Source organism: Pelecanus crispus, chromosome 2 (assembly GCF_030463565.1).
Source record: "Pelecanus crispus isolate bPelCri1 chromosome 2, bPelCri1.pri, whole genome shotgun sequence".
NCBI classification, from domain to species: domain Eukaryota; kingdom Metazoa; phylum Chordata; class Aves; order Pelecaniformes; family Pelecanidae; genus Pelecanus; species Pelecanus crispus.
Window position 1 is genome coordinate 116,948,624 of NC_134644.1, and position 27,008 is coordinate 116,975,631.

Below are 27,008 nucleotides of genomic sequence, written 5' to 3' on the forward strand. Positions count from 1 at the left end.
CATACCACACATACCAATGGCGCACATATGTGAAAAAAGAAGTTTTGAGGAAAGATTTAGATGTAGTGTCATTTAAAAACAAGTATAAATTTTCGATACAGTGCTGTACAATAAAATTACATTTTATGTGAGACGTCAGTAACAGCTGAATTTTTAGAATATCTTGGGCTTACTTTAAAATACAGATTGGGTTCCTTAAAATGTCATTAAGTTCATTTTGAAACGTCAACCCATTTGAAGGGTGGTGATTTTCAGATGACTCACATTTTAAACAGTCTTACTTATACATGGGAGATAGTCTCTCTTTAGTTAAAATGTTGCCAGGATTCATTATAAACTCTACTTTAAGCCAAATATAATTGAGTCAAAAAGTTGGCCTGGCCTGAAATTGCCATGTTTGCTCAAGTTTACAGGAACTGTGTGAACCAGGAATGTTTTTTGGATGTTATCGATCTTCCCCAAATTAATACGCTTAAAATCCCAAACAAATAAAAAAACCACAACCTGTCCCCCAAAAATAAGTATTTAAATAACCATAATATTATTCCTGTAAGAATTTTACCTGAAAATAATACTGTCTGTTATTTCATGTTGGAGAAAGTACCGATAGACTCCGTAATTATGTTCCTGATGTCTTAAGCTCAAACTACGCAATGTTTGAAATCAGTTATTTACTGTCTACAGCAGAACCGTGCCAATGCATTTCTCGAATGGTGCTCAGCATTATGAATGCCAAACTGCTGGGAGAACTGCAGTCAGTGTGCCCCTTGTCAGGTGCTGGAGAACACAACCAAGCAGTACAAAGAAGTACTAAACCATATATAATTCTTTCCCCAGTCCTTGAGACATTATTTTGTCTTAAGCAAACACATTGTTTCACATTGTCTCAAACTAGCACATTGTTTTAGCTTAGTAAGTCATCTCCCCTTTCACTTCCCGTACAACCACAGCAAGTGAATTTCTTTTTGCGGTGATCACCTAGCGTTGTTCTGTAGTTCAAGAGGCACTTAACAAGGTGTGGTGGCAATATGGCAATATGTGATGGCAGTACAGGATAGAGGAATTTGAAAAAAAATTTTTTTTTTTTAAATGAAGGAGAAGCTCCAGCAAGAGCACATGCATGCAGATGAAGATGAATCCATCATTCCTGTAACAATGGCTTTAATAGTTTATAACCATATTGCCAGCAACCTTTTTGTGTCTCTCTTCCTCTGTCCTTCCTTTGCCTGTTTAGGTTAAAAACTCTTTTAGGCCAGGCCTGTCTTAATGTGAGCAGGGACTTTGCTACTGAGGTCTGCATCTTTCCTTACAATCTATATACCTTACCAAGATACTACTACCAATAAAAAAAATAAACATATGAACAAGGCAGCAAGAAACACGGTCACAAGGCAATAAATATTTTTCAGAAATGGAGAGAGAATGAGGATACTTAACTCTATGGAGACTCCGGCTCTCAGGGTATGAGTCACACTTCTACCATGTTATAGCCAACTCAAACAAATGATTGCCAACAGATGACAAAAATGAAAATGAGTCTCTTGTCCAGAGACCAAACCCATGATTATTATTCATAAATTAACCAGGCTTGACCGATTAATCTACTTTTAAGTGCTTTAAGATACTTGTGTGTTTTAGTAGTACAGGAAGTAACAGTAGTGTCTGAAAAAGTATTTCATGGATTTTAAGCAGAGGAAAATCCTTACAGTAAATCCTGTGAGGCAGCTGGTGCTTTAAGAGGTATGTAAAAGTGGTTATGGAGGGTAGACTTCAAACTGAAGTCAGTTCTAGTCTGAACCTGACAGACAGACGATACAGCATCCTATAACCTGGACAGTTACTTCAGCCCTTTTGCAAACAATTCCTCAGCTAATTCCACCATAGTTTTCTTGAAAACTTTACAGAGGTTTAGGCTCTTCCCCACCAACCCCCCTCTTTTTTTTTCCCCTTTAGGAAAAAGTAGAGCAAAATCAAACCTTCACTACAAGTGTTTAGGATGACTGCCTTTTCTGAGGACAATTAAGTGCTGTGGTTTTGTATTTGTTGTGAGACCAGTAGCTCCTGGGTTTGAATGCTGACTGTGTGGCAACCCCCATCGTAGGACAGAAACTTAAAGCCAAAGCCTGCCTTGATTTCACAATGTTATATTCTGCCACAGGGTTTGGGGGGGGGGGGGAGGGGGGTTGTGTCTGAGAATAAAATCACTCCTAATGGTAGAACAGCACAGTACATTTTCAACTTACTGTTATTCACAGTACAGTGCCTTGAAACCTCAGCTGAAACTGATGCTGCTTCCTGAGGAGGGGAGCCTACACACACAAAGGCATATTCGAAGCTCCAACCTGCTTCCATTCATATAGGAGGGACAGGGAGTAGGGTAGGAAGCAGAAGGACCAACACCATGTCAGAAGTCAGTGCATGTGCCATACCTAGGTGACTCTCAGCAACAGCAAGCCTAAGTTTGTCTCCAGTTAGGGAAATGGTTAAAGCTGTTTTGGCTCACAAGTGAGACGATGAATAAGAAAGAACCTGGTAGTTATTTTACTGTGATGAACATTACAGGAAATGTGAAAGGGAAGCTTGTAAACACACACAGGCAGCCAAGGATAAAAGCACATCTAATGAAAAGGAGGGTTGCTAAATATCGGGGAACAATACTACTTTAAAAACGTGTACCCACTTTGTTTTTGTCCTCGCATTTGTTTTCTCCTCTCTTACAACTAGTCACAAAGGGCAGATCTTCAGAGGCGCCATGCCAAGCTCTTGGAAAGAAGAAGTTAGTTGAGAGCAACTGCCAGCTCTGACCAGTAGCACACACATGAGTTATCCTTTCTCCTCTCCTCCTGCTCTGTCCTGGCATTAGGTTGTTGCAGGGTGCTCCGCTGTCTGCCACCGTGACGATGTGGATCAGAGATTCAGAGTCCAGCTTCCTGCGCTGCTCTCCTGCTGCTTGTGCGTGCAGAACTTTGCACATTTTGTTTAATGGCATAAGCAGTTATTGCATGACAGTAAAGTAAGACAATTATAGATTTTTGTATTTTTTTAATTAGTAGATTTGCTGGTAGAAACTAGATCATTTGTGCTCCTGGAGACACTAGTTATTTTGTCAAGACTGGACATGTGTAATTCAAAACCTGACCCTCAGGTGATGTTTTGATGACAGATAATGGGGACCATTCCTGCTTCCCAAGCTGTTCATGGTGGGAGCAGGTGCTTTGCTATTCTTCTAACCAGTGGGAATATGAACCTTTTTTAGGGCTCAATGCAAGGCTGTTAGGACTCTGAAGGGAAGGAGGTTGTTGAAGTTACAAATCTGGTATTTGCTTTTAAAACTCTTTTCCTAATTAGCATCTTGCTTATCTGAATGCCCTGGAGTTTTAAGACAGGCTGACTGAAACAATTCCCTGCAAATAAAACCAAACAAACTCTTAAAAATAAGGTTTTTTTGTGAGAGTTTTCCCCTTGTTTTTTTAATCCAATTGAATTCAGAGCAAAGGAGCATACAGAGTGGCAATGAGACAGACATAAAATAGGGCATTCCATCTCCATTACAGAATTCATCCATCTTTCCTGAGTCCATCTGGTAGCTAAAAATAAATCAATTTTGTCAGTAGAAAAGCAACAATATTTTTAAGCCCACGTTGGATGTTTGCAGAAGGCTTCCTTCTGCCAAATGTTGCCTTCATGTTACCAACAGAAAGTTATACAGAGCCATTTTATTTATACTGTTGAATCGTAGGTGAGAAATGCAATCTGACTGGCATGTAAAATTTCAGCAGAAAATTGGGAATGTTTGCTAATACTTGTTTATGTTAAACAGAGCATTGATCCGAGGCCTCTTTGAACAGTGTAGTTCAGTTGACTTCAGTGGAGCAATGTTGATTCACACCAGCTCAAGTGTTTACCCTTCACATCTAGCTTGCAATTCTTTTTTGGAAGAGCCATGTCCTTTAAATCTCAAATTAATATATTCAGGTGCTTCAGTGTAGATTGACTGGCTTGTTTCCTAACCCAGTGCCTTATGTTTTATTTACAATATTCAGATTTTAGCAACTGTGGAGGTTTTCTCTTTCAGAAAAATCATAGATTTCAGTAACAGAAAAAGCATTTGAGTTGTAGAAAATAAGGTACTGTTATGTCTCAGTCTTTTTGTATGGTTAAGCAAGCAACACTGGATGATGACTCAGAGTTTCCCTTAATTGTCTGTCATCTCTTCAAAGTAATTTTGGATGGCAGACAGCACCTGTTGTGGTTTTTAGGCCTTTTAAGCATATTTCAAATTCCAGAATGTTTCCCTTCTCCTGCATTCAGTAGCCTGTCATTTCCAGGTATAAAAAGGGTCCTTTAAATTTACTATGCCATTTCTTCTGCATGGCACAGATCTGTTTTTACCTTCTTAATTTTTTCTTTAAAAACTGTTTTTATTCGGAACTTGTTTCTAGTACTTTATTCACCTAAGTCATTTTATGAGTCCTTACGTGGTGTTTGGTTATTACTTCTTCCTTCTGTATTAATTCTGCTGGAATTTGGGGGGTGGAGGAGGTAAGCACACATACATGTGCATGGCAGTATTTCCTCCTTGTCTTTGCAATCCTTGAGCCTGAAATACACTTCTGCAATGAACTGCTGCATTCCTTGAGTCTTTTCACAGCCTGCTTCTGTACTGATGCTCTTTCAAGTGTTAACATTAGTAACTTTTAACAGCACCATGTCAGGTTACTTCATATACCCTTTTACATGTCTGGTAGTACATTTGCACCAGCCAGAGTCTTTGCTAAGTCTCCTGTGCTTCCATAGGCTGTCAGCCTTGGGATCCCTTCTGAATCCATTAAGTCCTACAGTTATGGTAACACATCAGTTACTATACTGACTGTGATACAGTAGGAAGGTTCATGTATCACTAAAAATCCATTCAAGAGGTACAGAGGTCATTAAAGGAAGACTAATGTTTTTAAGCTTTCAATAATGCAGAATCTAAATGCTTCAGAGAGTAATCATCTGGGACCTTTCCTGATTACTGGAGTCTTGCGCGTATTTATTCTAGATGTTTGTGAGGACCTAGATGTATGTTTTCCTAAACACGTTTTTATTTGGAAGAGGAGCAGTGATAACATCAGTAAATGTCCCTGAAAACTGCTGATCATTTTCAGAATTCAGAATTTGGCTTTGTGGCTTGTCACTCATTATTTACTTTGAGGCTCTTTTGAATGATTGACTCTGTTCCCTGACTGGCCTTAGTAAGTCTTTAAGAACTATTTAGGGGACTGGGACTGATTGAGAGACAGGTGGTAGATAAAGATTAGATATTAGATAAAGATTACATATTTCAAAATATGGAATAACTTCCTTCTTACCCACCCCCCTTTGTCCAGATACCAGCTCTAGAAATTTCTATATCACTCTTTGGTCAAGGCATTTCTGAAGGAGTTCGGGGCGAGAAGGTAGAATTGCAGGAGCAATTAGATGCTTAGTGCTGCCTAAGCTCCATTTTAGACATCCAGATAAAACGCTGGCTCCTCAAAATCTCTGACCATCTGCCAGCTTACCTCGAGTATCTCAAATTCATAGTATGTGAGCTATCTCCAGCAACATTCCCCAATTTATCTTGGCAAGGCTGAATTGTCTGTCATCAATGTCATAATTATTGAAAGGCACGGATTCATGTCCCTTAGCCTGTGCTCCCCAAGGACAAAAGCTGGTTGGTTCAAAGACAATAACAGAACGCAGTACTTGGGTTAGTGGTTATGAGAAAGTGAGGAGAGCTGGGATCAAAGACTGTGCAGTTCATCTGACTTGTGTAACACCTGTGGGAGCTGAGCAGATCCTGAGGTCTGGGTGGGCTCAGCCAGCAGCCTCTGGCCATGGCACACTGGGCGATGGGGTTCAAATCCCCTTATGCAAGGGAGGAAAGAGAGGCTGAGTTGTGATTCAACACAGAATGTGCTGCTACCAGACAGGTGGATGCTCTGGCGTCCCAGAGGAGGTGCCTGAGCACTGGCAGTGGGTGGGATGCCTTGCCCAGCTGCCCTGCTGGGGGTTAGGCATCCTCTTGTCAGGCACCCTGTGAGCCTGTTTATCCCCAAAGTGGTGTGCTCCCTTTTTGCATATGATTTGACACCACTGTCTTACCGGCAGCAGCAGTGGAAGAAAGCTTAAAATTGTTTGACAGTATCCTGGCAAGTAAATGCGATCACTGAAACACTCATAGAAAATATTTTAGAGGATTGAAGTGGCTAAATGAGACTGGTATTGTCAGTGCAATTCTCCCAGTTCTTTTTTACAGTCTCCACCTACACTTTCTTAAAGGTCCCATAGAGCTTGCAGTGTTTTGTAGAGGATTGCCGGTCGAGGTGCATCACTGCTGTAACATCTTGCAACACGTCTGTAATTCTTGTTAGGATTCTCTGGAAAAGTCTCTGTAGAGACTTTTGCTTGTCTAAAAATGTCATCTTCAGAATACTGCAAACAGGAACTTTTAACTGTCTTCCTTAATCTGCTATCCTCCCTGTGTTAGTAATAAGGTATTATCTTGGTCAAACTGATTTCGGTCTTGTTCTAGATTTGTTTTTCTTTTACCTAAACAAGAGATAATGGTCGTGTGAAGGTTGAGCCAGAGTTGTAATAATTATGTAAACCTCAAGAACATGAGTTTAATCTTGAACTTTAAAGGAGGTTTCTTTCACTTCAAGACAGAGAAAAGTTAGTGCAAATGTTAATCATACCTAATGGAGATTGACTCAGCTGTAATTAAAATAACTAATGTACTTTGATCCATGCCAAAGTTTGCTGTAATGACTTAAATATGTGGGATCACGTCTTGCTGATATGTTGGCAATAATTTCATTACAAGATGGCTAGGATATGCTACCATGAGGTGGCTACATAGAAATGTGTTCACTTCGGACCAGACAAGGCTGTAAATAAAAATGTTAATTCCTTCTGGGAGTTTCTTTAAAATGCTTTAAAAAAATAAATAAAATTTACTCCTTTTCTGAAGATTCATTACACTTCCCTGGCAAGAGTACAGCTCTCTGTAACTAAGGAACAGTTGACATACACAAGGAAACGTGGTATAATAATAAAGGAGAATACTGCTTCTCTCTGCGTCTGAGGAGAGCAGAAACCCAGAGAGCTGTTCAACTACTGTCATGGCAGGCTGTCGGGCTCCCAATATTTGTGTTGGGCAACAGTGGAGGGTCAGGGAGTGAAATATCTGTATTGCACTGCTGGAAACTCCGCTTGTGTCAATAGCGGAGCGGAGCCCGGCTGTCAAGGGAGGGAGTACGTGCCCCTCGTGGGATGCTGAGGCAGACCAGGCTGGTCTGGTCCATCTCCCCCAGTGCTGGGCAATGTGGGCAGCAGGTGGGGGCTGCACGTCTCCCTGCCGGAGTGCTTGGTGCAGTGTTTTTGCAATGGGGCCAAGTTGGAGTTTTATTTAGTTTTTAATGTCCCAGCTTTTAGATGTGGGACGGCATGAACTTAAAGTGATGCTAATGTAACTGTGCATGCATGAGTGTGCTCAGACATACGTTACAGAGAGAACTATCTATTATATAGAGAGATCAAATGTTGCCGTGGTGGTGTATAAACACAAACATGGTTATATTAGCATGGGTTTGCAAGGCTGCATCACTTACATGTGGCAAAGAGCCCTGAATGTGCTCCAGAGGTTATCCCCAGCAAATGGCCCTGAAACCTTTGTAGCAGCCCTTGCTGTCATCTATTACACAAACCCCATGCTTGTATGAAAACAGCCAATTTAGTGCTGCTTTAAAGTGTCACTAACACTTCAGAGGATGCTTGCTAATGCTGTGTGTTGTTGCTGTTCTTTCTCCAATGTCCTTTCCCTTTATGTGATTTCATAACTTTCTATGAAAAATTCCTAGTGAACTATTATTAATTTGGATGTCCTTTTAAAGAAGGAATATGTGCTGCAACAAAATCAGGCTTTTTTTTGTGAGGAAATGTTGATATATGCCAAAGTGGAAATGTTTCACTTTGCTATGTTGAAAAAAATACAAAGAAAATACCTAAGCTTTGGTAAGTTCAAACTAAGTAATTGTATTTTTGATTTCTTGAGCTGAACAGTGGCATTTCATCCTTCTTGCCAAGTGTTGTAAAAGTTCCTTTAGCAACTTGAATTTCAGCCTGAATTATTAAACGTTGGCAATCAAAAATAGAATCAGACTTCCACTTTTGTAAGCTTTGTGAACATCGCTTCATATTAAATATTTTTAGTATGTTGTAGACTAAGAAAAGGTCTGAATTTGTCTGACTGGAAAATAGCTTAGGCTACTGACTCTGTACTGAATACAGATGTGTTTTATTTCAGGAGCATATATTTGTAAGACATATGGCTATTTTCTGTTTTAACACTGGACTCCAGTGGTTTAGTTAGGATGCTGGAGTATAACATCAAATACACATTTTTCCCTTCATTATCGCACTTCCTAGTTTAATACTTTTTGAACTGTAATAATCCTACAAAATTCACAGAAGTATGATTTTTTTGACACTTTACTATTATACACTCGGTAACACACCATGTTGGAATCTGAATTGCTTTTTAGTAAATTGCACAGTTCTACTTTAGTTTTACACACAAGTAGCAAAGTATTATGTACAAGAAAATGGAAAACAGCAAATTATTTTAAAATAAGACTAAATTTCAAAGTGTTTTTATGTTCCGTATATTAACATGAAACATAGCCAGATGACATTTACCTTTAGTTCTGTTTTTGATATAGAGATAATGCTGTACAAACAAAATCTTTCCTTTCCCAATGTCCAGCATATGCCATGCTGGAACTGTTGAAGCACAAGTGTTTTCTTGTAAGGCTGAGCCTAGATAGCAAAATAGATTTTGCATACTGTTGCCTCTCGGCATACAAGTGAGACTATTAACTGTGCTGTGAGCTGAGAAAAGATTGTCTGCTTAGCATACAGTTATGTGGCCAGTATGTGTTGTGTACTTCTATATGTACACAACATGTATGTATATACACACATACTGCTAAACTGAAGTATGTCCATTCTTGTCTTCATAATAATTTCAAAAGTAAACTTTGTTTATTTTTTCATAGCAATATTTTTTAGGTTATCCAAAAGTAAAGACCAATCTATGTGTAAGTGAACATGTTGTCTGTTTCAATTTCTTTCATATTAGAAAAGTACTTGTTCTCTCCTAATCATAAAAATCTTGTATTAATATCTTTCAGGCAAGATTTTATTGAGGTTTTCCAGAATAGTCATAACAATAGTCATGATAATGAGATTATGCTAACTGCAGATAAGGCACTACAGTACTTCAATGATGTCAGTGACCTAGAAGACATTCAGAGGTCATATAGCCAAACAAGAGTTTTCTTCTTGTCTTCCACACTTGAATCTCCAGGTATGAAAGATCCAGATTAATTTTTCTGTGATTGCTTGTCTTTCTAGAATTGCAGAGATAGGAGAGAGATGTGTTCTGTGCACCCAAGCTCAGGCTCTCGGGGACTTTTGACGACTGTGCCTGAAAGCTCTAGTGCCCTTTGACATTCAACAAAAGGCACAAAGTGCATGATCATAGGGCTCTTTTGGGCACTTTGGCAGCTTTGAGCTCATATTTTACAGTGTTGAAGTCTCTTTGATTGTTGTGTAACCTTCTGGGTGATTAAAAACACCTAAGTAGTCTTTAAAGGTATACTTTGCCCCTCTTCCTGCGTAGTCTCTGAGAATGGTAGAGATAAGTTTTCTGGTCCTTTCTCCAATCAAGACTTGTAGCACACACTCCATGGTAAAGTACTGAAACACTACTTTTATTAGTTGTGAAGAGCACAGGTATATCTTCATCCTTCATAATCTCCACACTTTATGCCTCTCAACATTCAACGTTTTTTTTTTTTTTTTGTCTGCAAAGGCAACATCAGTAATCATTTGAAAATCCAGGCCATGAAAACAGCGAGTGATTCTGTTGCACTTCCTTGCTTTGCAGAATGCTAAAACCATACCCTGCAAAACATGGTGGTACATACATTCCAATCCATCATCTTACATACTATTTACATATTGTTACTCTCTGTATATATGGGCTTTCTTGTTTCACACCTCGATCTCCTACCACAGGGAAAGGTATTTAAAAGTGCCAAAGCTGCAACCCTTTCTAACAAGCATCCACAAGAAGAGGTGTAAATAGTGCAGTCCTCTACTCCAGTCCCTAGTGCTTTTTGCAAGAGTTGTCTGAGGTTGTTGTCCCACTGGCCCTACTGTTGTCCAGGGGATGCTTCCAAATTCTTCTAACAGAAAGACAGATGTGTGAGAAATCCCAGCTGAATTGCAGCGATGTCTCATATACCACTCCAGAGGCCTCTTGGATTCTGAAATGCTGCTTGGACAACAATTGGACTACATGTGTGCAGAGCATAGATGCCAAATTCAGCTTCAGTGTTGAAGCAGTTTTACTACATTTGGCTGCAGGGTCCCCATAATTTTTGCTGTACGTGAAAGAATGAAACTACTGATCCTTTTATGTCTACCTCAGAGGACAAAATGCCAGATATATTAGATCTAGTTGGACACGAGCATTACTCAGCCAATGTCTTGCAGTGACTGCTTGGTAATTGGTTATTCTTAATGGACAAATATAACCATTTTGAAAAACCTTGATAAAACCCTGCAGGGCTACAGAGAAGAGCTCAAGTATTCGTCTTTGAAGACGGCACGTACTTTCCTTCAGGTAGTTTTTGATGTGTGGATGAAATAAGTTGATCTGTGACAAACTTGGTTCAGTGTTAGGCAATCTTCCTTACTGTAGGTTCCAGACACTAGAACAGATAAATTGCGGTTTGAGAGAATCTATTTCTTCAGAAGCAAGCAGTCTTACAGTCTTTGAAAGTGTCTGATGTGACAAGAGAATTTTGAAGGGTATTTCCAGCAGTGGAGATCCGTGGGATTTCCAGATAAATGTCACATGTTTAAAAGGGCATCCGTCTGGTAACCTTTATGCATTCAGCTGCATCTCTCAGGAAAAAAAGATGATCCCTTCAGTCAGTGAAGACACTGTTTTCCTTTTACTCCACTTGTGTTCTTGTGGGACAAATATATATAAAGGTAAAGTTAAAAAAAAAATAATCGCAAAACAGTGGTCACTGAGCTACATTGTCCCTTAGGAATGCAATTCAGGGCTTGTGATACATACATTCATGGAAACATTAGTTCAGAGTCCCAGCAGAGGTTGAAAAAAGAAATGTGAACATAAAGGAGTAAAACAGAACGAAATAGAACAACATTGTACTGTTGTATAAAGCCATGATATGCCTGCATTTTGTAGTGGTAGTGGCACCCTACCCTAAAGGGAATGTAGTAGAAGTGGAAAAGAGATTCAGAGATGGTTGATGGGGGTAACTTCAGTATATCCAGCAGTGTCTGAGGAACAGATTAGTATGCTAGGGCTCTAGCTGGGAAAAGATGCAAGTGAAAGACTGTATGATTGAGAGGCACAAAATCATGTGTGTTGGGGAAAGGATCGATAGTGACCAATTGTTCTCTTTTTGTCATAATGTGAGAACTGGGAACAAGCAAAAGGATGTTGTTCATACAGTGAGCAGTTGACCTGTGGCAATTCCTGCTGCAGGATGTTGTGTATGCTGAAAATTCGCATGGCTGAGAGTGAGGCTGGGAAAGTTCATGGAGGAGAAATTTACCAAACAGATCTGGTTCAAGCAATCTGAAAAAGGTTAGAGGCATGGAGGGAGTATTAGTCGCCTTGTATGCTTCCCTAGATATCTGCTTATGGCCGCTGCTGATTACTGGTGAGAATGGACTTTTGGTTTGTACCAAGGTAGATACAGATATTCTTAGCTTCTTTTATGTTCACAGTTTCTAATATTTTAACAGTGGACTGCAGGATGATGAAGATTCCCGACTACTAGTCAGTTCCACTGTTAGCTTTTTTTCCACCTTGACATCTCACTCTTTTCAGTTCCCTTTTCACGAGTTTTTGTTTCATCAGAAATTGAACTTCTTCCAGCTGCTTAAAAATTATTCTGAAAATTCAGTGGGAAATTTTCCCCCTTCTATTCTTGGACTTGTTAAATCTGGATCTCTGTTCGTAGCCTTTACATTAAGAGGGTAATTGAAAAATAACCAGTAAATTTCTTCCTCCCAGATTTGTGGACTAATATGCAACTCTTGACCTTTCCTTACCTGTGTTCATAGTATCAACCATTCATTTTGTTCATAGAAGCAATTTCAGATTTCAGAGTGTTGACACCTACTATGGAGTCTATCTTTTAGCCTGTAAGTATTTGGAGTGCTGCCACCACATGCCTGGCCCCTGGTAGCAACCATCCTGGGAAGGAAGGTTCACTGTTCATTCATTACTCAACTATACACTTATCTGAAAGACACCTTACTAGCAAGGACTTGACTTACTATAATGATGGCCACCTTTTTGCACTCTGCAAAACACAGAATGCATATAAATTGGATGAAAATTAACTGTTTTCTTCTCTCTGCAGTTATCATCCAAAAAATATAACAGGTGTCTTCATATGGAAATGTGATGGCTCATTTATGGTCTTGACCTGTAGCCTTATCAAGGAAGCTTCATAGTAAATATTTTGGAGTTGAAAGTAATGGATTATTTGTCCAAAATTCCTTTGTCTGATTTACCAAGAACATGATAGACAGTATTACAGCTATGTTTTTACATACAGAGAGATCAAGAGGGGACAACTGTTCTGTATGCACACAGGGAATTGATATAATAGAGATAATACAGATTTAGTTGTTCTCTGCTTGGTTTGCAGGATGTTGCAATGAATGGCTTTTGCATACCATTTGCAAGAAAACATCAGTGGTGTCGTTAGGATCTCAGCATTTCACTGAGCTCCACTCTTCCTTAGTGTGAGCCTTTTCTGCAATATTGAGAAATGTTGTGATTTCTTCTCCTGAAGAAATCAAGTGTTTCTGCAAGCATAGATGAGTTCCTTGATGTCCAGATTTCATGTATATTTGTAGTCTACTGTCTTGGTTTAATACCAGTAGGCAGCTAAGCACCACAAAGCTGCTTGCTCACTTCGCCCTAGTGGGATGCAGGAGAAAATCAGAAGGGTAAATGCAAAAACTTGCGGGTTAAGAGAAAGACGGTTTAATAGGTAAAGCAAAAGCTACATGCACAAGCAAAGCAAAACAAGGAATTCATTCACTTCTTCCCATTGGCAGGCAGGTGTTCAGCCATCCCCAAGAATGCACGGCTCCATCACACATAATGGTTACTTGGGAAGAAACACCATCACTCCAAACGTCCCTCCCTTCCTCCCTCTTCCCCCAGCTTTTATTGCTGAGCATGACATCATATGGTATGGAATATGCCTTTGGTCAGTTGGGGTCAACTGTCCCAACTGTGTCCTGTGTCCCCACCCAACTTCTTTTGCACCCCCAGCCTACCTGCTGGCGGGATGGTGTGAGAAGCAGAAAAGGCCTTGACTCTGTGTAAGCACTGCTCAGCAATAACTAAAGCATCACTGTGTTATCAACACCTTTTCCTCACAAATCCAAACCATAGCCCCATACTAGCTACTATGAAGAAAATTAACTCTATCCCAGACAAAAGCAGTACATCTACATCCATTTAATTCTACACATGAGTACTAGACAGAATGTAGCAAATAAGATTAATTCTGTCATTAATATTGAAGAGAAGTATTGTTGTTCTGAACCTGTTGCAACTGGACTGGGAGATAAATCAAAAGTGACCATCAGCCAGAGCTGGTATGTCCTAAGATGTCATTTCCTTCATTCCCATGACAGATCATTTCCTGTAAGAGCCTTTGACAGAAGTTTGTTCTTCTGAAATACTCGCCAGAAGTTTCTTGAAAACTAAGTTTGCTGTGTCATCTAAAATACCCTTATACACATATTCTGTGGTTTCCATGAAGATTTCTAAGATCTGCTAGACATGACTAGACATGACCATCTTCTATGGTAACTACCTGGACTCCTCGTCAGTGTATGGTCCTTACCTGACTGTCTAATTCTCAACTGTGTTATAGTTTTCACCAATTTGCCAAATGTACAAGTCAGATTTATTGATCTATGCTTCTCTGACTTCCTGTAATCTATTTCTCTGCAGAATTTTACAGAATATACAACATAGTCTCTTGGGAGGTTTGTATTTTAATTTCTTTAGAAAACCACCTGATTTTGGTGAAAGGATACTACTAATGTTTATAGGAAGCTATCTGGTCCTCTTCCATTTCCCCATTGGAATAGGTTTTTTGAAAGTAATAATTTTTTTTCAAAAAGAAGAAAGTTTCATGGCCATGTGGCATGCTAGCATCATAGTATGTTCTTCAAACATTGTGAAACTTTTAGAACCAAATTTCTTCCATAAATAATTTGCTTCTCCATCTTGTCTTTCTTCTTCCCTAAGCACCTCTGATAAAGAGGGAATGAAACTATGCCCTCACATAGGTTACTTCTACTCTGTGTAGACAGGGCTGCTTAGCAGTTCAGATCATTTTCATTTCTGAAATGCAAAGTTGAAGTTGAAACACCAGTGCATTTCAGCTCAGGGGCTCTTCAACTGGGTCATAAGCTGCATTATGTTGTGCTAGAGATACTAATGCAAACTCTTCAGCAAGATGTTAAACTCTGAAAGACTTCTCCTGCCTGAGCTGAGGCAGCCTCTAGAGCTTCTTGGGAAAGTTTTAGCAAGGGTAGAAATTCTTAGCACAGCTTCCACTGCACATACTTATGCACACCTGCTCCCTTGTGAAAACATGATGGTGTAGGGTTCAGTTTGCCATAGTTGTATTAGTCTCATTTACATAGCCTTCTAGCCTTCCCTTCTCACTCTGCCTTGCATCAAATTTGTTTGCTGCTTATGAACATATGTGGGTAGGTATTCAATGGTGAGAGTTATTTACCTCCTAGTAAGTACAGATTTTTTAAAAATGTATTTCAGCCCTGTAGTACATGACCTGCTGCCATGTCCCATTACTTGGGAGTTGTTTGGACTCTCTGTTGTTGAAGGAGCTTAGTACTGGGTAGAGTTACCTGCTCTTTATGACCATGACAGAGGAATGAGAAAGGTAAGTTGCAAGCACTGCTTCTAACAGATAATAATGGCTGAATTAATTTGCATTCAAAATAAGTATTATCTGTTAGTAGCAAACATGGAGAGTCTGGTTCCTCAATGGAAGTAACTGGAACTCTGTATTAAAAACCTCAAATCCTCTTGTGAAAGAAAAGCTCTGGCTTAAAATTGCTCAGTGTTCATATGCACTAGTATCTGAGATTATATTTGTTTCCTGTATTTAGCTTGGTACAGTCACCTGTCAAATTAAGAAGCAGACATCAAGTAGCTGTTGTTTGCTTTGAAAGCTTATGAGTATCATTTAGAAAAAAAAAAATGAATGGTTAAGTTCTGAGTCTTGTCTGACAAAATATTTTGTTAACAAAATGGGTAAATTGCCTGTGTAAACTTGCAAGTCAGAGATTATGACTAGCTTGAACGATGGTATTGTCTATTGATGCAGAGGATACAGGTCAGTTCTAGTAGTATTCTGGGCACGAAAACTTCTAGGAAAAACAGGAAATCCTGCAAGAAGCTAGAGTAAGTAGGCATTTATTATCCTATGCAGCACTTTTTATGTTTTCATTTCTAAATCAGGGTTTTTTTAAAATTACACATAACATTTTTGACTGTGTTTACCCAAGTCTGGTTGGCATTCCTGCAATGTAAGTGTCTATCTCTAAACTGGCTTTTTTCCCTTCTTAGAGTTCTGTAGTATTTTAAAAAGAGAAACAGAAAGAGAAAGGTAAGGAAATACATTATATAAAAGAATATAAAGGAACCTGCATTTTATGTACAGATGCACAGCCTGGAACAATGTGTCTTATTTTGCATTAAAAAGTAATGTAAAATTTTTAGGTAATTATGTATTTTGTGATAAACCGTTACAAATTCTTGTGGTTTTATGATCTAAGAAATCATACAATTTGAAAGGCAAAGGAATATGTTATAGTACAAAAAGTTGTTTGAAATTAAGGAATCATGCCTTTCTGGTAAATTTATTAGAAATTTTTTCTGTTGGGCACAGTTGAAGTTTGCGACATCTGGCTACATACGGGAATAATCGGCATATTCAGGAAAGCATGAACAAAACTGTTCAAACACTGGGAAACTTTTGCTGGAAATTCTGAATCTGAAATCTTGTACTTCTCTGGTCTGGATTGCACTGTGGCTGCTTGAGCACATAGCTTTAAACATAGCTAAAAATAATAGCGTGAAATCTTGAGCTGTTGTTTGTGGGTACACATTTTAAGGCCTGGGCCTGAGCAGGTAAAGAATAGGCCATGGCATTAGTTAATTGCTCTCTGTTTTTGTCTTGCTGCTGGAAATCCAGCAAGTGAACCAGGTGGTTTTCTATTTTTGCAGTGGTGATGTCTGCCCACTGTTTAAGGCTTTGTAAGCTCAAATCCTCTAGGTAGAAGATGATGTTGAAATGTAAGATACTCTTTGGGAGAAAAAAAATGCATTTTCTATTAAGCTGAATATAGATGTACTGATAACTATGCTTACTGTGCAGTGGAAGGATGGCAGCTCTTTCAAGAAAGGAGGAAGTAAGTTTTGGTTTTATTTTAGGTAGAAAATGATAGCACTTTTTTAACCATTAAAATAATTCCTGGCAGCTTCAGAATGATTTAAGCATTATCTTTTCTGAGTGTACTTAAGAAGTACGTGTAAGACTTAGCGAATAGGAGCCAATATGCAGTTACTTTACTTGGTGGATCAATGGCTTGCCGTTGCACAATATACAGTGTACAAGGCACACCATTATCGAATTTTATTCTTAGTATAGTCCTTCCAAACGTCTGCCTTCCTCTATCGCTTGTTTATAGCTTTGTCCCATTGCTTTCAGCACTCAAGAGGCCAGCCCAAATACTATGGATATTCTACATCTAGGAAAGATTGTTTAATAATAGATATAACTGGCCATAGCAAATATTTAGCATTGTTCTTGCAGAACTTGAAACTAGAGGGCAGTCTCCCTGCACCTCCAAAAGCACACAGGGAAGAGAAGAGTTGAAAACACTGAGGTTATAGAATCATAGAATTGTTTAGGTTGGAAAAGACCTTTAAGATCATCCAGTCCAACCATTAACCTAACACTACCAAGTCCACCACTAAACCAATTAAGGGTAGAGTAATAATTTCATGTTTCCTGGCTTGGTGGCTGGATAATTTTTTAATGAAAGTAAAAACTAGGAGTCATTAAGGTTGGAAAGGATCATCAGTCCAACCATCAACCCAACACCACCATGTCCACTAAACCATGTCCCAAAGTGCCACATCTACAGATTTTTTGAACACCTCCAGGGATGGTGATGCCACCACCTCTCTGGGCAGCCTTTTCCAATGCTTGACTACTCTTTCTGTGAAGAAATTTTTCCTAATATCCAATCTAAACCTCCCCTGATGCAACTTGAGCCCATTTCCTCTCATCCTATCACTTGTTACTTGGGAGAAGAGACCAACACCTACCTCACTACAATCTCCTTTCAGGGAGTTGTAGAGAGCGATAAGGTCTCCCCTCAGCCTCCTCTTCTCCAGGCTAAACAATCCCAGCTCCCTCAGCCATTCCTCATAAGACCTGTGCTCCAGACCCTTCACCAGCCTTGTTGCCCTTCTCTGAACACGCTTCAGCACCTCAATGTCTTTCTTGTATTGAGGGGCCCAAAACTGGACACAGTATTCCAGGTGCGGCCTCACCAGTGCTGAGTACAGGGGGACAATCACCTCCCTGCTCCTGCTGGCCACACTATTCCTGATACAAGCCAGAATGCTGTTGGCCTTCTTGGCCACCCAGGCACACTGCTGGCTCATGTTCAGCTGGCTGTCTACCAACACCCCCACGTCTTTTTCGGCCAGGCAGTTTTCCAGCCACTCTTCCCCAAGCCTGTAGCATTGCATGGGGTTGTTGTGACCCAAGTGCAGGACCCGGCACTTGGCCTTGTTAAACCTCATACAACTGGCCTTGGCCGATCAATCCAGCCTGTCCAGATCCTTCTGCAGAGCCTTCCTACCCTCCAGCAGATCGACACTCCCACCCAGTTTGGTGTGTCATCTGCAAACTTACTGAAGTTGCACTCAATCCCCTCATCCAGGTTGTTGATCAAGGAATTAAACAAGACTGGGCCCAAAATTGAGCCCTGGGGAACACTGGTTGTGACCGGCCGCCAACTGGACTTAACTCCATTTACCACGAATCTCTGGGCTCAGCCACCGAGCTAGTTTTTTACCCAGCAAAGAGTACATCTGCCTAGGCCATGAGCCGCCAGCTTCCCAAGGAGAATGCTGTGGGAGATGGTGTCAAAGGCTTTACTGAAGTCCAGGTAGATGACATCCACAGCCTTTCCCTCATCCACTAGGCAGGTCACCAGGTCATGCAAGGAGATCAGGTTGGTCAAGCAGGACCTGTGTTTTATGAACCCATGCTGGCTGGGCCTGATCTCCTGGTTGCCCTGCACATGCCTGTTGAGTGTATTCAAGATAAACTGCTCCATAATATTCGCCGGAACTGAGGTCAGGCTGACAGGCCTGTAGCTCCCCAGATCCTCCTTCCGGCCCTTCTTCTAGATGGGTGTCACATTGGCAAGCCTCCAGTCATCAGGGACCTCCCCTGTTAACCAGGACTGCTGATAGATGATGGAAAGTGGCTTGGCAAGCTCCTCTGCCAGCTCCTTCAGTACTCTTGGGTGGATCCCATCTGGCCCCATAGACTTGTGAGTGTCCAGGTGGCGTAGCAGGTCGTTAACTGCTTCCTCCTGGATTATGGGGGCTTCATTCTGCTCTCTGCCCCTGTCTTCCAGCTCAGGGGGCTGAATACCCTGGGGAATACTGGTCTGGCTATTAAAGACAGAGGCAAAGAAGTCATTAAGTAGCTCAGCCTTTTCCTCATCCTTGGTGGCAATGTTCCTCTCCCCCCCCCTGCTGCCCCCCATATCCAATAAAGGATGGAGATTCTCCTTGGCTCTCTTTTTGTTGTTAATGTATTTGTAGAAACATTTTTTATTATCTCTTACAACAGTGGCCAGATTGAGTTCTAGCTGGGCTTTTGCCTTTATAATTTCCTCTCTGCATGACCTGACGAGATCCCTGTACTCTTCTTGAGTTGCCTGCCCCTTCTTCCAAAGGTGGTAAACTCTCCTTTTTTTCCTGAGTCCCAGAAAAAGCTCCCTGTTCAGCCAGGTTGGTCATCTTCCCCACTGGTTCGTCTTCCAGCACATGGGGACAGCCTGCTCCTGCACCTTTAAGACTTCCTTCTTGAAGAAGGCCCAGCCTTCCTGAACCGTTTTGCCCATCAGGACTGCCTCCCAAGGAACTTTCCCAACCAGTGTCCTGAACAGCAAAAGTCTGCCCTCCAGAAGTCTGTGGTAGTGGTTTTGCTGCCCCTCCTCCTTCTCCAAGAATTGAAAACTCTATCATATCATTGTTGCTAAGCCCAAGACAGCCTCTGACCATGACATCTCCCACAAGTCCTTCTCTGTTTGTAAACAGCAGGTCAAGTGAGGCACCTCCCCTGGTAGGTCACTTACCAGCTGTGTCAGGAAGTTATCTTCCACACACTCCAGGAACCTCTGAGACTGTTCCATCTCTGCTGTGTTGTATTTCCAGCAGTTGTCCTGCAAGTTGAAGTGCCCCATGAGGACAAGGGCTAGCAATTGTGAGAATTCTGCCAGCCGCTTATGGAATGCTTCATCTACCTCTTCATCCTGGTTGGATGGTCTATAACAGACTTCCACCATGATACCTGCCTTGTTGGCCTTCCCTCTCACCCATGAGCACTCGACTTTATCATCACAATTGTTGAGCTCTATACAATTGAAACACTCCCTAACACACAGAGAAGAGACACCCCACCACCTCTTCTTCCTTGCCTATCCCTTCTGAAGAGCTTGTAGCCATCCAGTGCAGCACTCTAGTCATGAGAGTCATCCCACCATGTTTCTGTGGTGGCAATTAAGTCATAGCTATCCTGCTGCACAATGGCTTCCAGCTCCTGCTGTTTGTTGTCCGTGCTGCATGCATTGGTGTAGATGCGCTTGAGCTGGGCTATCGATTTCACCCCCAATGTTGCCATGCCACCCTTGGGCTCCTCTCTAGTGAGCCTAGTTATATCCCCTTCCCGCTTCGTACCTAGTTTAAAGCCCTCTCGATGAGTCCTGCCAACTCATGAGCAAGAATCCTTTTCCCCCTTGGAGACAGCTGAACTCCATCTGCTGCCAGCAGGCCCGGTGCTGTGTAAACCTCCCCATGATCAAAAAAACCAAAATTCCACAGATAGCACCAGCCTCTGAGCCACTTATTAATCAGCTGAGCTTTCGTGTTCCTTTCAGTATTCTTCCCTGACACTGATGGGATTGAGGAAAACACTACCTGTGCTCCTGATCCTTCAACCAATTGTCCCAATTATGCCTACCCTGCACACTTGGACATAAGTACACATTGTAACTGTAAGGAAAAATAGAGAAAATTAGCCTCTGCAGAGCACCAATTTGAATAGTGGATGATGTAGAGGTATCTAAAAGGGTCTGAATTCCACTGACCTGCTTTAAGGCTAGGTCACATTGAGTATTAATACCATAGCAGTGAAGCAGTCAGTCTTATTTTATGAACCTTTTATGCAACACTGAGAGACCTTGAGTCCCTGTTCATGTGCTCAAAGATATGCATGTGCTTAAGTGCTTTCTTGAACAGGGCTAAATTGTTCTTTGCCTTGCAAGTTTAACCATGTAGTGATCACTGAAAATCTCAACTGAATTTAGAACTCATATTTGAACCCTTTTTTTGTCTTCCATGGTCATTGGGAGGTGTCCTGCTGTATTGTCAATTAGTGTACAATAGTACTGATGAATTCAGGAAAGTGGACTGGCCCTATTCTTCAGTGTTGCTGACTGCCCATACTGAAATAAAAGGGTTTCCTGTCAAATGGAAGGTGGATATATCAGCGCTTATTTCATGCTTATAAACTTTCATCTGTGTATATGTTTAAATGTGTGAATCTACGTTTGACACTTGTGGCCAAAGTGGCAGATGTTTGTGCTGGACTCAGTGATAACATTTTTCTGATGATTAGATGGAACCAACTCTATCTTTTATCACCTCTGAAACTTTGGCAGAAGCCAACTTCAAATCAGAACTCTTTTCTTGCCTTTATCTCAGTAAGTTAGTTGTAATATCTTGAGACACTTAAAACAGAGCTGACCAAGGGTGGGATTTCTTTTATTTGGGAAATTATGATGTTTTGATTTTTTTTTTTTCCTTGCAGATGATATGACTCCCAAACTTCCAGATTTTTTCAAAGGATATATGTTTTGAATTAAATGTTTTCTTAACTTCCCACCACCAGCTGCCCCAATCTACAGTATAGATGATGTTGACAGACTCCAATTTGGAATCATGGAGTAGGAGATTAAAGTCTTGGGACCCTGGTTCCAGCTAGGCTTGGAGGTGATGCTAGGTTTCCTGATGGAAAATCAAGAAGTTAAGATGTTAAGATTTTTAGCTGAAACAAATTCTGTGGAACTGACCCTGTCTGTGCTGCAGAAGTTTAATGTAACCAAGCCTCATCCCCAGAGCCCTTTAGTTTTATGTTTGTCACTTACTGATGAAGAGGTTTATTAAAAAATAAATCCTGAACGGCTGTAATAGAGTGTCTTTATTAACTGAAGTGTCAGTAGTTCAGGAGATAAACGGACATTAATATTTATCACTCACTGTATGCTATCACAGGTTATGTGAAAAATTACTTGTGCTTTAGTATTTCATCTGCTGTGATCTGAATAAAAAGTGTTGTGTAAAAAAATTCCCAAGAAAAACTGTTGAAGTAGAATTGAAAGTGTTACAGCACTTTGGAGCACAATGTATGGCTAAAGAGATGTTAGAATTATCCAAAAACCAACTGAGTTCAGAAAATGCAACACTAAGATTACATTAAAAAAAAAAATCCCAGTGCAAAGTAATATAAGCTTCAAATAAGACACCCAAACACTCTTAAATCTACTCTTTAGATGAAACCATGCACCATACCTATGATCATGATGGAGGAATTACACTGTTGGAATAGTAAACAGTCTTCAATTCATTTGTAGAATCTGTTATTTTTCTCCTCTGTTTTCCCTTTCCTGACATTATTATGGCATGCAGAATGGATACTGGCCCTTTGAACTGATCACCTTGTTAGTACTACTGCTTAGTACTTAGTGCTTAGTACTACTTATTAAAAAATCAGTATAAATGGTTAGCAGTATTACTAACTGTGTTAGACACTCAACCAATTTTTTGTTGTGCCCCATCCAATATATCAGAAAGAGAAAAAAAAATGTGTGGAATGAAAATGCACCTTGCAAACAACTGGAAATACGATATGATATATGATATGCTCTTCGCAATAGCTTAAGGCTCTTGGTCAGATTATATTGTAAAAGCTAATACATGTGATTTTAAAGCAGGTCTCAGTGACAATTTGCCATTCAATTATTCGATGTCCTATTAGCACACCCTTTTGGAAGGAGCTCTTATGAAGTTCCAGGCATACAAAAAAATTTAATTCTGCCATACTCTGCTGTTTTAGGGAAAGGGGTAGCAGAAAAGATCACGGGACTGCTTGTCTAAACATGAGTGTACAGTTTTTCTGTGCAGGCTCCACCTTTGCATGCAATCATGATGTAGGCAGTCAAGAGGTGTAGGTGTTTGTTGAAGGCAGGAGTCCTAGTTGGACACATTCAAATAGTTAGTTGTACTGAGGTTACATGCCTGTGGCTGGGGGGGACATGCCATCACTAATCCGGCTCTTGGCCGGATTACCTTTGAAAAATAAAAACGGATTCCTCTGCCATGTGTGAAAAGCTTTTGGTCCTCTTGAGTCCAGTTTAATGTTGCAGCTGGACTGGAGAGAAAGAGGGTAATGAAGCCTTTGCATCCTGACCGGCTTCCTGCAGGCTTGATCAGAGGGGAGAAAGCCCTTTCCCAGGAGCCTTCTGGAGGGACAAGGAGGCTGGAGCAACCTCCCTCTGTGTTTCTGAGACACACCAGGGTACGTTTCTAAAGCCACATGCCAGGTTTTGGTCCCACTGAGTGCCATTAGGAATGACACACTGCACCTGAAAGCAAACCCACTTTTCTAAGTCTTTCAGGCCAGTTCTGAGGCAAGTCTGCTCTCTCTTTTCCATCCGCCACAGTTTGCTGAAGCTGGTGGCACCACACTGGTGTGAGTAAAATCAGAACCCAGCACTCAAGCTACAAACCCAGGTGTTTGGCCAGAAGATTTTTCTTATTTTGGTTTTGATGGACATACACGAGTCTATACATCTAAGACAAAAATGAAGGAATCAGTGTTGTGATTTCTGGTGTGGGCTTGGGCGATACCCTCTTGCGTGTCTGTTCTGTCCACACAGCTTTCTCAACAGTATGTATTTCCTTCCCTGTGAGACAGTCAGCTCCATTCATGTCCCCAAGGACTTTCATGTTAGGGCAACTGAACAGTTGAGGTATGTTTTAGCAAAAGGATTGTAACTGTGAGTGAATTAGAATAAATAAAAATTAAAGGAGGATGACAAAAATCTTTCTTCCTCGTCGTAAGAAGCTCTGTTTTATTTCAGGAGTTTAATTTCAGCTGTATCTTTTCTCACCATCTCGGTTCTGTACACATGCAGTTAATTTTTTCTTTGTGTAATTTAGAGCTAAGTTTCCAGTAGAAAGAAAGAGAAGTAAGTAAAAATGCAGTCAAATGGGTTTATCCAAACCCCACTATAAATTGAAACTCATCCCTTATCCAAATCTGTCACTTCTTCCTTGGCATAAATTATGTATCCAGTAATTCACTGATTTTAACACTCCCATTTCTCACAAGTTGTTGATGTCTCTCCAAAACTTTTGAAGTCAGGGGCATAGTATTTCTCACTTTTCTCCAAATGCTTCTTGTGTCTAGTTTCTGCTGGCACAGCTGAATGTGGTGCAGGCAAAGGGCTCCTGCTCAGTAGGATCGGATGGTGGTTCTGTCCCACTGATGGCCATGAAGAGAGCAGCCCTTGAGGGATGCTGTAACCTGCACTGAACATTTCCCCTGCCATATTCACCAGTACACTGAGACACTATTTCTTATCACAGGTGTTAATAGTCCTTTAAAATTTTCCCTAGCTTTGTGCAGAAGGAGATCTTTTTTCAACATTTTAGCATTTCAAGAAATGTAATTTCAACATTTTCTACAGTTCCTAAAAGGAAGACAATTGCAAAAGTTAAGGCTTTGTTAAAGAAATGCTATGTTCAATCTACAATTCAAATATGTTAGTTTTCAAGCTTTAAAAAATGAAGTCTAAAATTGAGATATATTTTGGAGAGGTATGATAATTGAAATATTGAAAGATGGACCTAAGATTTTTTTTTTTTAATGGTTTTATTTCTTTATGTGGCAACAGTTCGAGAAATTAATATGTGTTGGCTAATTGTGTTGCTTTTTTTTTTTTTTCCTTTGGAGTCTGACTGGAACAATTCTATCCAAAAAATTCCAAATCCACTTCTATGAAAAATTCAGTGCTTGATATTTATTAAATTATTAACTCCCGAGCACTGAGGAGAGTTTGTGACTCAGAACTTCAGAAATCACCAGTCTGTCTTTAAAATCTGTACATTTTAACACAGCTGTTAAGTCCACGGAGTTTCTGTTGTCAAACTGTTTGTCTCCAGCTTTGAGATACGTAATTTTTTAGTATACTCTGAACATGCAGCTCTCGTAATACCATGAGCATGGGACCTGGTAATGCAGGAACAAACCATCAAATATTGAAACTTGCCAAAAATTTTAAAAGCTAGCAGTCCTTGGATTGCATTACATATGACATCACATTTAACAAATGATTTAATAACATGTAGCTTGTCATATATTCATTCTTCTAATGATTTTGAAAATATGAGTTATTTTGTTACTTATGCTTTTACAGTGCTTAGAAGTTGTCCTAAGCCAGGACACCAGGCCAGCTTCTGTAGAAGAGAAACAAAAAATGACCTCTGATCCAAAGAATTTGAAGTCTAGTCTTTTTCTGTAATGCTCTGCAGCCCAGGTTGCCTGCTTTCTGTCCGGACTCTGGAGTCTTACCAGTAAAGACTAGTGAATAGGTCATACAAAGCATGTATCTAGTGAATGTGTCTTCCTTTTCAGATCACAGAAATTCATACGTAGGCTCACTCTTGTCATTTTTCATTTTGTTTGAATTGATTAATCTCTTTATTAAAGAAAAAAAAATAAGGAACTTCATTACAGGCATTTGGTATTCAAAATTTGCAGTCAAGGTAGTGATCATATAACAAAAGTTCTGAGTCTGAGTGAGTGAGATAGTATAACTTTTTCTAAAATTGTTGAATCATGTTTATCTGATTCTTTGCTTTATAAACTACCATTCCGGTCATCACTGATATGCTTGACCTATAACAAATATAAAGCAAAAAGCTGATTTACTGGGTAGATACAGAATACCAACTGTCGTCATCTTTCTAGTAGTTGCTCATAACAGACGCATGCAGAATAAGTATGAATGAAACAGGCTGCATGTAGAGTGAATATTTCCCAGGTATATTCTCCTAGTTCTGCCCTCCGTAGCCTTGGCTTTATTTGTAACCTTGGGTAAGAATTCCAGCAGTGCTGTTTTTTAATCTGTAAATAAAGAAATGACCCTCAAATGCATGAAGCAGGTGGTGTAAAATCTAGGTATAATGTAGTTTGGAAATAGAACTTTTACTGCAGATAGGTCAGGTAGGGTGATATTTAATGTTGGTTTTTATCAGCAATACAGCTTAGTCTTGAAGATGCATATTTTCTGAAATACTAATGGTTTACTTTATTTATTCATACCTTGCAATACCTTGCAAGTTTGGCTGCCTGTGATTAAGCTGAGTGTTTCCTAGAGGATTCATAAGGCAACTTCTAAGTCTTTGACAAACAATTTCTATGGGCTTCTGCTTACAGATATCCAATAAATCATAGAGGAACTATGACCAAGTGTGTCTGGCACAGGATTCTTCAGTGTGTACTGAAAATTGTTTTCAAAAAATTCTAAAGGAAGAGAAAGAGGGCAGTCTGCACAAAGCAAAGCATTAATTTGAAAGTATATCTATACTCCTGAGCCAAACTGAGGTTTTTGTGTTGTTATCCCCCCTCCCATGTAATTTGTTTTGGAAAGAGTAATTAGATTAACAGGTTTTTATTTTCTCAAGATTGGAAGTATCATCCATATTTTGTCTTTGTACCAGGTAACGTGGTGACAAGCATCGTGATGTTATTATTGATATAAAATTGCTATCTGGAGACTTGAGAAACTTTTTTTTTAATCCAAAAAGTAAAAGAAAATATCAGTAATAACAATCATCAGGGTTTGTGATTAAAGAGTGCTCAAAGACACTATAATTTAAGTATGTTTTTTGCTATGATGTTGACCCTTAAGGGGCAATCATGAATAACGTGGAACTGACTTACAGACATATCCTTGGTCAGGATATTTTTACTGTTTTTATACTGAAAATCTTTAAAAGATGTTTAGAAATTCACCAACTGTATGTATGTGTGTTTTGTCTTTTAGGGCATACAGGACGATTATTAAAATCTCTGTGTTTCACCAGTCTATCATTTCTGCTGCTGCACATCATCTTTCAGATTACAATAAACAGTCTTGAAGCTGGAAGAACTATTGAACCTGGTTTTAACTGTGAGTAAAACCTTTTAGTTTTTATTAGCATTTTAAGTGTCCAAATGCTTCAGTGGTTTGAAAGGTGAAGCGTTGATGAGAAGGCACTTAGCATTGTGCTCCTGTGGGTTTAAAGCTTGTTTGTTTCCCAGCTTGTTGCCTTAAGAATTACTGTTAGTAGGGCGAGAAGACTAGATAGGTTTAAGAAATGAGAAGTGTATTAACTGTTTTGTTCCCACCGGAGATGCATTTTCTTTTGGTTTAGCACTGACTATTATATG

At 40.0% G+C, this 27,008-nt stretch overlaps 1 protein-coding gene across 1 annotated transcript in view; it reads left to right on the forward strand.

Annotated features, from left to right (window-relative positions):
- The window catches only part of PIEZO2 (piezo type mechanosensitive ion channel component 2), a 326,809-nt gene that overhangs the window by 91,931 nt on the left and 207,870 nt on the right, over nucleotides 1-27,008 (forward strand). The window contains exon 3 of the mRNA XM_075704850.1: nucleotides 26,623-26,748. Coding sequence (XP_075560965.1) covers nucleotides 26,623-26,748 — 126 coding nt within the window. The remainder of the gene's footprint in view (nucleotides 1-26,622; nucleotides 26,749-27,008) is intronic.